The 10,361-nt window shown below is 41.2% G+C and overlaps 1 protein-coding gene and 1 non-coding gene across 2 annotated transcripts; both read left to right on the top strand.

The window, feature by feature from the left end:
• The first annotated feature begins 1,609 nt into the window (after positions 1 to 1,609).
• Positions 1,610 to 5,697, top strand: LOC144704091 (uncharacterized). Its single transcript, XM_078576330.1, has 8 exons — positions 1,610 to 1,919; positions 2,003 to 2,402; positions 2,632 to 2,798; positions 2,925 to 3,324; positions 3,517 to 3,680; positions 3,794 to 4,193; positions 4,261 to 4,547; positions 5,300 to 5,697. The coding sequence occupies exons 1-8, from the start codon at positions 1,704 to 1,706 to the stop codon at positions 5,537 to 5,539; spliced, it is 2,274 nt and encodes a 757-aa protein (XP_078432456.1). The 5' UTR covers positions 1,610 to 1,703; the 3' UTR covers positions 5,540 to 5,697.
• Positions 5,698 to 8,633: 2,936 nt separating this feature from the next.
• Positions 8,634 to 8,705, top strand: TRNAG-GCC (transfer RNA glycine (anticodon GCC)). Its single transcript has one exon. It is a non-coding gene; the product is annotated as a tRNA-Gly (tRNA).
• Positions 8,706 to 10,361: the final 1,656 nt, after the last annotated feature.

Genomic DNA, 10,361 nt, shown 5'->3' with positions numbered 1-10,361 from the left:
GGTCAGACTGGAAAATTTTCACAGTTGACGCACATTGATTATAACTGAAAAATACATGAAGCTTGAGGCAGATATGGCTGCATTGTAAAGGATGAGACAATTCCATAGCATATGCCAAATATGGGGAAGGCAGAATTATCCTTAGGTCTTATCTCTCTCGCATCAGTCATAAATCAATCTTTGAACCTACCACCACCAATGGTTGGTGAGCAAGAAAAAGGGGTTAGATATCAAGTTTTTTGGTTGAATCTGAATCTAGTAAGGGTTGATCCTTTATTTTGAACACATGTATATTGAAGAGTTTTTAGTTTGGTCAGATTATAGAAGCCCTTGTGTGAGTCAATTAATCAAGAAAACTTCTGGGTTGTATTAGATCACAATATAGTCATTATACTAGTTATGATATTTCCATTTATGTATTACTATAATATTCTTCTACCGTGATCTAGACTGTCATGTTCCTTGAAAGAATAGATCAAGAAATTTGTTGTCATATGGAAGAATCATCATCTTAAAATGGATCGAAAATCTATTTATACAATAGTATAATAAATAAAATAAAATAAAAGTTGAATGAATCAAAAGATCAAGATTAGCATGGACTATCAACAGAAGCTTACAGAACTATCCTAATTAACAAAAATGTTCTTAAAGTAGCATTTTAATCAACTGGCATTTTTTCAGATTATTTATATCAAATTTGTCCATTCAGGTTCTAAAAATACATGGTTTGCTTAAAATATCCTGAATCTCGGATAAACGAATTTCCTTGTAATTTACGAAGCCACGCGAATGTATTTATGGGCCGTAAGAAATCCTTGTTGACTTTGGGATCATATTGGAAACGCATTTTTTTGGAGTTTGGATTGACTAATAGTGGTGAGTATTTATATTTACGGAAAATAGTCATACCATGAGTACTGATTTTTTACAACTTTGAATGCATTATGATTATTTGTATCATCCAGCGAATCGCTGACTTCAAAAAATATCCATACCATTTGCCATTATTTATACAACGGATGGATAACTTGTGAACAAGTTTCTAATATGGTATAAACACAACCCTTCGTTATTCATAAAAAACGTCAAAGGGGGTTTTTCTTCTGCGGTGACGTAATTGTGATAAATAGCTTCGTCGATCAGCCACTGTCTAGAGGACGACAATATATGGCGGTGGAGATAGAGCCACATGGTCATCTCATTTATCCTCTGCAATCGTCGTTGATTGGACTGGCGGTGTGTTTCTAGAACGTCAACGTAGCCTCCAAATGAGTTAAATGCTACGTTGACGTCACTGGCTATGGCGAGGGGAGCGTTCCCGGCACGCTCTCGTAATCCAAACGCGCTCCATTTAAATGCCACGCGGCGATGATACCCTCTTTGCCTATTCTTTTTCCTAAAAAAAACCCACCCAGCGAAGGGCCAGCTGTGATGATGATGATAGACGACTGGGGTTCTAAACACAGGCCCGAGAGTGAGAAAAAGTTTCATGAGCTGGGCCCGGCCAGCAAGAGTTACGTAGAGAATGACATAAGCCTTTGTGGGGGAAAGATCATGTGGGTAGATTTTCCCGGCCTATTTAAGAAAGAGCTCTACCCCACCCACCCGCCACAAATACCTCCCCCTTGTTACTGGTTTCTCTCGGAGCGCGAGGAGCCCCCATTCACCTGAGAAGAAGAAGACGAAGAACCAAGAAGAAGATGTCGACGAAAAGAATGGAGATTATGTTTATTACCTTGCTTCTTCTCTGCGGCAGTCTCACAGGCACGGTAAGAGCTGACGATGAAATCCCCCCGAGCTCCGCTTCGGTGCCCAACTGCTCCTCCAAGCTCGCCGTTCCTCCGAATTCAATACCCTTCAACACTTCCTCTCTCAGCTGCCACTCGGTATGGGCTGCCCGCGATTTCGTCCTCCTGGTACGTCTTATCACCCAACCTTTGAGGCACGATAGTCGGAGATCTGGTGAGAGAGGACGACTGATTCTGATCCTGTTCTTCAGTACAAGAACGAGCGGCCGGGATTATGGAGCTTCGTCCTCTCGGCGCCTGACGTGGACGCATACATCGCCGTCGGATTTTCCCCTACCGGCAAGATGGTGGGTTCTAGCGCCGTGGCGGGGTGGATCTCGGGAGAAGGCGTGGGAATAGCGAAGCAGTATGATCTGAAAGGGGAGGAATCTTCGCTGTGCCCTCCTGATCAGGGAAGCCTGAAGCTAATTAGTGGGTCAACGACGATCGTCCGCAGTTCCTCTCGTCTCTATCTCGCCCTCCAGCTCAACACAACGACCCCACTTACCAAGGTGATTTACGCCATCGGCCCCAAAGGTCGTCTTCCGGACTCAAGATTTTACCTGCCGGAGCACGCGGCCGAGATCTCCACCTCCATTAATTACACATCCGGTACGTAAGAATCCCACGTCCAGCCTTGTTCCTTCTTTTTAATGCTGACATTGATAGAGTGTTAAGTTACGGACCCTGATCGAATCATAGTTCTTTTTTCCTCTATAAGATGTGCTTCTTCCAATCACAGTGAAAGGGCTGTGTCTTCCTCTTTCTCCTTAGCACTCTCTAGAATTCGTCCAATTCTGCTGTTGTATTCTCAAAATAAAGTTCTAGTCTGGATCTGCAGCCATCTCTTCCCCCGGAGCGGATGACGACGACGATAAAATTCCCCCAAGGTCGGCTCCCAAGGGAAACTGCTCTGCCGAGCTTTCTCTTCCACCGAATTCGATTCCTTTCAACACTTCCTCGCTTAACTGCTACCCGGCATGGACTGCCCGTGATTTCGTCCTCCTGGTACGTTCCCTCACCCAACCTTCGAGAACAAGGTAGTTAGATTTAGACTCGTGAACGGAGAACGGAAGAACCAATTCACAGATATTGCGAGAGCGTGACTAATTCTGCCCATGCGGCTTTCTTCAGTACAAGAACGAGAGACCCGGGTTGTGGAGCTTCGTGCTGTCGGCGCCAGTCGTGGATGCCTATATCGCCGTTGGATTCTCACCTAACGGTAAGATGGTGGGTTCCAGTGCCGTGGCAGGGTGGATAACAAGCACCGGAGTTGGGATAGCAAAGCAGTATGATCTGAAAGGGGAGGAGTCCGCTCTATGCCCTCCAGACCAAGGACGCCTTAAGCTTGTAAATGGGTCTACGACAATACTCCGCAGCTCCTCCCGTCTCTATCTCGCCTTCCAGCTCAACACAACGACCCCTCTTAACAAGCTGATCTACGCCATCGGCCCTAAAGGACGCCTTCCGGATTCAAGATTTTACCTGCCGGAGCACGAGGGCGAGATCTCCACCACCATCGACTATTCCACTGGTACTTGAAACCTCTAAATCTCTCCCCACCTTTGCTGCCATTTCCATAATATGAACGTAGTCTCGACACACTTGAAAACTCCGTCCTCTCTTTGGTATATTAATCCCATAGTTAAACTATGTGAATCACTTGAATTGTCATTAAATGATAAGGAATTAAACCTAACATGTAGCTCTTTTGTTGGACTGACAGGCTCTTCTTCATCCGGAAAGGACGACGACGATAAAATCACTCCAAGATCGGCTCCCGGGGCCTCCTGCTCCGCCAATCTCGCCGTTCCTGCAAAGTCCATCCCTTTCGATACATCATCGCTAAGCTGCAACGTGGCATGGAGTGCTCGCAACTTCTTTATCCTCGTACGTGCTCTCCACAAACTTCCGAAACCAAATACTTGATTTTTTCAAGATTTTCGTTTTGGATAAACTGTTCGCTCGATGGACACTTATTCTGGCCATGCCGCGTTCTTCAGTACAAGAACGACCGGCCGGGGCTGTGGAGTTTCGTGCTGGCGGCGCCGGACGTGGACGCCTACATCGCCGTTGGATTCTCCCCGAACGGGAAGATGGTGGGTTCAAGTGCAGTGGCGGGGTGGATCTCGAGCACCGGCGGGGGGATAGCGAAGCAGTATGATTTAACGGGGGAGGTGTCATCGAAATGCCCGCCTGACCAGGGAAACCTGCAACTCGTAAATGGGTCTACGACAATCGTACGCAGCTCGTCACGTCTCTACCTCGCCTTCCAGCTCAACGCCACGAAGCCACTTAACAGACTGATTTACGCCCTGGGGCCTAACGGACGGCTTCCGGACTCAAGCTTTTACCTGGCTGAGCATCAGGCCGAAATCTCCACCTCCATCGACTACTCTACCGGTACGTCCCTTCTCTTCTCGCTGATGAGATCGATCGATCGAAAAGATCGCTGACGGTGGATGTTCAGGTGTGAGCTCCGGCGAAGAAGACGGGTCTGATAAACTACTCCGAGCTCATGGGCTGGTGAATCTTATCGGGTGGGGCGTGCTGATGCCCGTCGGAATATTGTTCGCGCGGTACGCGAAGTCTTGGGACCCCGCCTGGTTCTACTCTCATATCGTTATCCAGGTCATCGGGTTAGCCCTCGGCATTGCTGGCATCGTTACCGGGTTCCGTCTTGAGGACGAGCAAGGAGAGGAAGTGGACACCCACAAGGCTCTTGGCCTTGTCGTTCTCGTCACTGCATCGCTTCAGGTACACAAGAAACCCCGTTTCTTTTTCTCGCCGGATCAAAAGCTGGCATGACTTGACTCCCGATTTCTTAAAATTTTTAAAATCATTTGTTAAATGATATGCCTTGAAACTAAACTTAATAAAATGTCCAGTGCATTTTTATTGATATTTTTAGAATGTAAAGTGGATTATTTTATTGTTCTTATCGGTTCGTACCAAACCTTTATCTCTCTTAAGATTCTCTCGCTTGTAATCTATCTAGAGATGAACCTACGCAACCAAATTGAGATCATAGTGACTCGAATAATTTGCAGTATAATCCTTTAAATGGTCACTCATCCTTCTCCGTTATTACCTGTTGCGTGAAATAAAGTTTTACTTAATCTGACTAACCCTCAATTTTTTTACAGACCATTGTTTTGTGTATAGATTTCATCGTCATCACTCTCGAAACACTTCCTATTTTAATTTTATCAGTTATTTCTCTTTTGGTTGGCCAAAATATTTTCTTTCCATGGACTTCTTGAATGAAAAAATTTGGATCTCTCAGATAAAATCGTAATAATATGCTATTGCTCATGAATTGTCTGACGAGTTACTCTATTTTATGAAAGTTAATAAACTGCGCTAAGTTAAGATTCCAGTGCAGTTTTATTCATTTTGAAAATGGCTAATGGATTAGTTCAATTGGAAACTACGAGTGGATAAAAATGTTGTGTATTTATTTTGAGTAGGTAAAAATGTTCAGTGCATTAATATACGGTTCCCTGCAGGCAACGGCGGTGCTTCTCCGCCCGGGGAAGGAGGCCAAGTTGAGGAAGTTTTGGAACTGGTATCACCACAACGTAGGACGGATAGCCATTGGATTCGCCATAGGCAACATCTTCTACGGCCTGACCCTGGCCGGCGAGGAAAAGTCCTGGTATATTGGCTATGGAGTCTTCCTAGGGCTGTGGGTTCTTGTTACTGTCCTCTTAGAGCTCCGGTCATGCACGAGAAGAAATAAGCGTTAAGAATCTACGTTCTGATTTTGCTTCTAGTACCCTGTTTCTGTCTCATTCATCTCGGTTTTTCGGCCTTGATTTGCTGGCTCCTTCTACGACAGCCTCAGATTGGACGGCAGATAGTGTGTATGACTTGATGGAGTAATTTAATGTGTTTTTTTCCTGCCTATGATGACCAAACAGTAATGCATGATAAATATATTTCACAGAAAATGGTTAGCGCCTTAGCGGTAAAAAGACGGTTACTATTTGATAGTATTATCGGCACGAACCCAAGAAATACTTTTGGTCGTCTTCAGATAAATGAGGAAGGTTTTGTTTATAAATACCCAAAATTTATGTTTTTCGAACCTAGTGGAAGCCAAGCTGAAAAGGAAACATTATGAAGCTAGGTCCTCCGTCTGAAAATATGTTTCTCAGTGGTTCAGATCTCTAGCAAATTACACACAGCGATTAAATTTCTCCAAGCAAAAAAAACAAAACAATAGTATTCGATATATTAGCTTATTTATTCAAGTTTACACATTTCCTTTTTTAGGACAACACATCTCGTGATCACCTGACTTTCATCTTGTTGAGGTCTACACAGAATATTAAGACATCCAATAAATGAGCTTCAATCAATAATTGTGAAGAGGAGGGCGAAAGAGAGAGAAACATGCAGAGTGGCAGACATACAGACAGGCAAAGACAGACAGAGAGAGAAAGTCTGCCTTTAAAAGAAGACTCCTCCTTAAAGAGGTTATCAAATCGGGCACTTCAACATAATTCCCCGATTTAGCCTACAAATAAACGCCTCCTCTAACTACAAGCCACAACAGTGAAGAACGTAACATCACATTGATGAAGGTCTCCATTATTATAGTTCCTTGGTTAGAAAGGTCATGAGGCGACACGTTCTTGGGATATCTTCTCGAGATCTTTCTAAAAATATTACACGTGTCGTTGTTGAGAGAGTGGTTATCCATTCCAACGTAAGTCCCCTATTTAGTCAACAAGTAAAGTGTTTTCCAACTTCAAGCCACACCAACGACGTTACATCGCAGTCACGGAGGAGGTGTCCTTATGCTTTCTTGGTTAGAAAACTTCTGAGGAGACGTTCTTGAGATATGCTCTCGAGGGATTTCTAAAATTATTACGGTCACGTGGTTACTGAGAGTTTCTTGAAATAAATGAATTTTCATCAATAAAGTTATCTCCATTCTTGATCCCTCTATCCTTCCATCTTTTCATAGTGCCTTCTCTCTGTTAGTCCCCCACACATGGGAAATTTTATTGTGAGGGAATATTAAGACTTGGACGGGGATCAGATTTCTTACCTACACAAACGTTCAGCTTGGTTGTAAAGGCTCTCAAAGTTTATTGCTAGATAGGTTTAAGAAACAAGCTGACAAACATAACATGTAATTTACTTATGATAAGGGAAGGATCCTAAACAGTTGGATAGCTCTACGTTCTCTATACTGTGAGCCAATTTCTAACATGATAAATGTGTCTATAAATTCATAAATTTTATATGAATTCAAGCATTTAAAAGTATTGAATTTATCATGTTAATGGCATGAGTATCTAAACATTTATGAATTTCACCGTAAACATCTTTTTATGCACATCGTGGGCATTTTGAAATAACTTTTCTTGACTTCCATCCAAATAAATTTTATTGCTTATGAATATTGTCAAATCCTATGAGTGCAAAAAATTGTACAAATTAAATTGGATCATGATCAATGGGCTAGAGTATCCCGTGACATTTTTGAGCTATTTCTTTGGTCTACTGGGCCAAATTTGACCAATTTTGGTTATGGGCTTTAAATGATCAGTTAGAGACGTGTGGGCCATGCCTTGGATCCCTCAGTTTCCAATAAAGTTTATTTAGATGAGCAGCACAAATTTTCAATGAATGAGTTCCATAAATTCAAATTCAATCTATGGGAAAATAGGAACAGATGGCAAGGAAAAATTAGAGAAAAATATAAGGATATTTTAGATCATGCCTTACGTGTCAATGTTAACCTCCTCTCTCTATTGGGTTAATTCTAACATGCTCTCGTAGTGGCTAGCCAGCAGGATAACCCTCTCTAGGATCATTGTTCTTCAACCTTGTTCAAGTAGGTGTTCTGAAGTGTTCATCCCTTGCTCATCCTCGCAGAAAAGAATCTCTGAAAAAAAGTGTCATTTTGTAACGTTTCTCAGTTGGTAGCTAGTTTGTGACGTGCCGCTGCTGCTTCTTCCCCGTCGAGAGATGTCTCTTCTTTATGCATAGCCAAACACAAAGGAACCTGTCTCTTCGGTTCTTGAAGTTCATTCACTGGCTTCTGGAAGGGCTGCGGTTCTGATTTATCAGAACAAAAGAAAGTAAGGCGCGAGGAGCGGGAGCAAACAAAAGGTTACGATTCATCAACTTAGGCGCGAGCAAGAAATGAAGATTCAGATTCATCATAAGAATGTTATGTTATTTTGAACATTAGAAGTCACAGCGAATGAAGAAAAAGTTATTAAGTGAAAAAAAAAAGAAACTGCATCGAAATCTTCTTCTTTGAAAGAAAGAAGGGAGAATGTCAGGAATCGACCGGTTCCGAGAAGACTCGTGGAGCTGCTGCTTGGATTATCGTAGAATAATAACTTAGGTTCTGAAAGAACTTAAAAGACAGATGCCGCTCGAGGGAGCCACTTGTCTGGTCTTGCGGTGCACTCACTCCAGTTACGAGAATGAAATGCCGCCCCTTCCTCCTTACAACTCGCACCATTCAAAGGTGGAGCAGGTTACCCGAAGGTTATCCGAAGGTTATCCGAAGGTTATCCGATTCTGATAAATAAGAACCAAAAGAAGCTAAACACTTTTTGAAGCAGCCGGCGCACCCCTTTTATGAACGTGATAAAGAGTTCACAAACAAACTTCCCTGACCTACTAATCATCATCTCATCTGGCGCGAAACTCAAAAAATTCTCATCACCTTCCCAGCCCTGCCGTCACCCTAGCAGCCGCCTACCTACTCGTGCTCGTAGCTCGATCGGAGTTCGGTGTGGTCCGGCAGATAAGTCGTCCGTATCAAGTGATACGTGAATTGCTCAGTAGTGCTTTCTTTCATAAAAAAAGTTGGCGGAAATAGCTTAATGGTAGAGCATAGCCTTGCCAAGGCTGAGGTTGAGGGTTCAAGTCCCTCCTTCCGCTCCTGGCTTCGTCGTTCAGTGGTAACAAGTGGAGTAGGCTGCGAGTCGAGTGCATAAGCACGGAACGAGCTGCAAGCAGAGAGCAGACTACCGCTTCGACAGTACTAACAGGTGGAAAAGTATAATGATCAGAGTTTCGGAATAAGCATTGGAAACTCAAGATACAAGTATCAACGCACTAAGAAGCTAGATCTAATGCTTATCATCATTCCCATCCATTTTACATTACTTTATCTCTCTATTTGTGTATTCTCTACCATTTACTCTCTCTAGAGTCCAAAATTTACTCACTCTGCGCCTTAGAAACTATCTCTATTTTTGTCATCTAAAATTTCATTAAATAATTCATCAATTTGCACTTCCATATTTACATCTCATTTCATCTATTTTAAAATTCCATTGAAATGTTTAGGGCACCAACCCCATTCCGCTATGCAGACTTAGCCAAATTTTGGCCAAGTCCGGGTCGCTATGGGGTATCCCTTTGATCCAAGGATCACCTTGACCCGGGGCCCACTCCTAAACTTAATATATTTTATGTTTATTTTGGGAGATTTAAAATTTAAATAAAAAAAATATATAAGAAATATATTTGTTATTTATAAGTTTTCTAGCCTTCAAATCAACTCTATATTTTTTACAAACATATTATTTGTTATTTCTATTAATTTTTTCCCTCAATTTAATTCTAGGAAAAAATATTAAATCTTAAACTAATTTGTCCTTTCAAAAATATTAAACTGATAAATTTAGGATAAGTAATATAAATTTATTTTAATCATTATCTTGTCTTTTATATTTAATATAAATTCTATAAAATCTCAAAAACTCAGAGAAATATATTTATTTTGTATATAATCTTAAAAGAATCAGAAGTTGAATTACCTATTAACTATGGATCGAACCCTTACTTACCATATATTATTTATAGACATCATAAAATATATTTTCTCAAGTCTAAATTAAAACAAAAGCATAATACCCCTAAAGTAGGACTTATCACCAATACCCTAATGGTCCTGCCATTAGCTTCCTCAACTATCTATGAAACCAAATCTATCAATATGATCGAGGTTATAACAAAAGTCTTGTGTGGTTCAAAATAACAATACATTTAGTAGTAAATATTAAAATTAACATTTTATGGAATTCCAAGCTAATTAAAGAGGTTCTCACGATCATACTTTGAGCGTTTGCACTCTCTTCTACATAAACAATCATTTATAATATAAAAATATTTTGACATCCACAAATAATTCATTTAAGTATATTCAAATGGTTACATTTTATTAATTTTAATTGTTTTGTTAAAACTATGGCACCAACATCTCGGAGCCCCTTTGGATTTTTTTGCATGCATGGGTACAAACAAAACATGGGGAATCAATGGAAATTCAGTCAGGGAAATGATAATATCAAAGTATATTTATTTATATGTGGTAATAATTTTATCAAGTAAAATAGATTACAATATGAAACATGGTTTCCAGATTTCTAAAGAAATTGTACACACATCAAAACTGAGCACATGCTCAACTGTAATATAGTACTGGTTTACTTATAGTGATGTTTTTTACCGTACCAATGTCCAGCTCAAAAATAGTATCCTAAGAGAAACCAACATACATTGCATGTTATGTGTTCAGAGTCCTTATAC

Source organism: Wolffia australiana, chromosome 6, assembly GCF_029677425.1.
Source record: "Wolffia australiana isolate 7733 chromosome 6, ASM2967742v1".
In the NCBI taxonomy this organism is placed as follows: Eukaryota; Viridiplantae; Streptophyta; class Magnoliopsida; order Alismatales; family Araceae; genus Wolffia; species Wolffia australiana.
Note: the sequence above shows the minus strand (reverse complement) of the source record. Positions and strands in the feature narration are given on the sequence as shown.

Bases quoted from the DNA above. Each gene is read 5' to 3' on its own strand.
- LOC144704091 (XM_078576330.1), top strand. From the start codon at position 1,704: ATGTCGACGAAAAGAATGGAGATTATGTTTATTACCTTGCTTCTTCTC. The intron at 2,403-2,631 runs GTACGTAAGAAT...CTGGATCTGCAG, and splicing joins CTCCATTAATTACACATCCG to CCATCTCTTCCCCCGGAGCG. The intron at 3,325-3,516 runs GTACTTGAAACC...TTGGACTGACAG, and splicing joins CACCATCGACTATTCCACTG to GCTCTTCTTCATCCGGAAAG.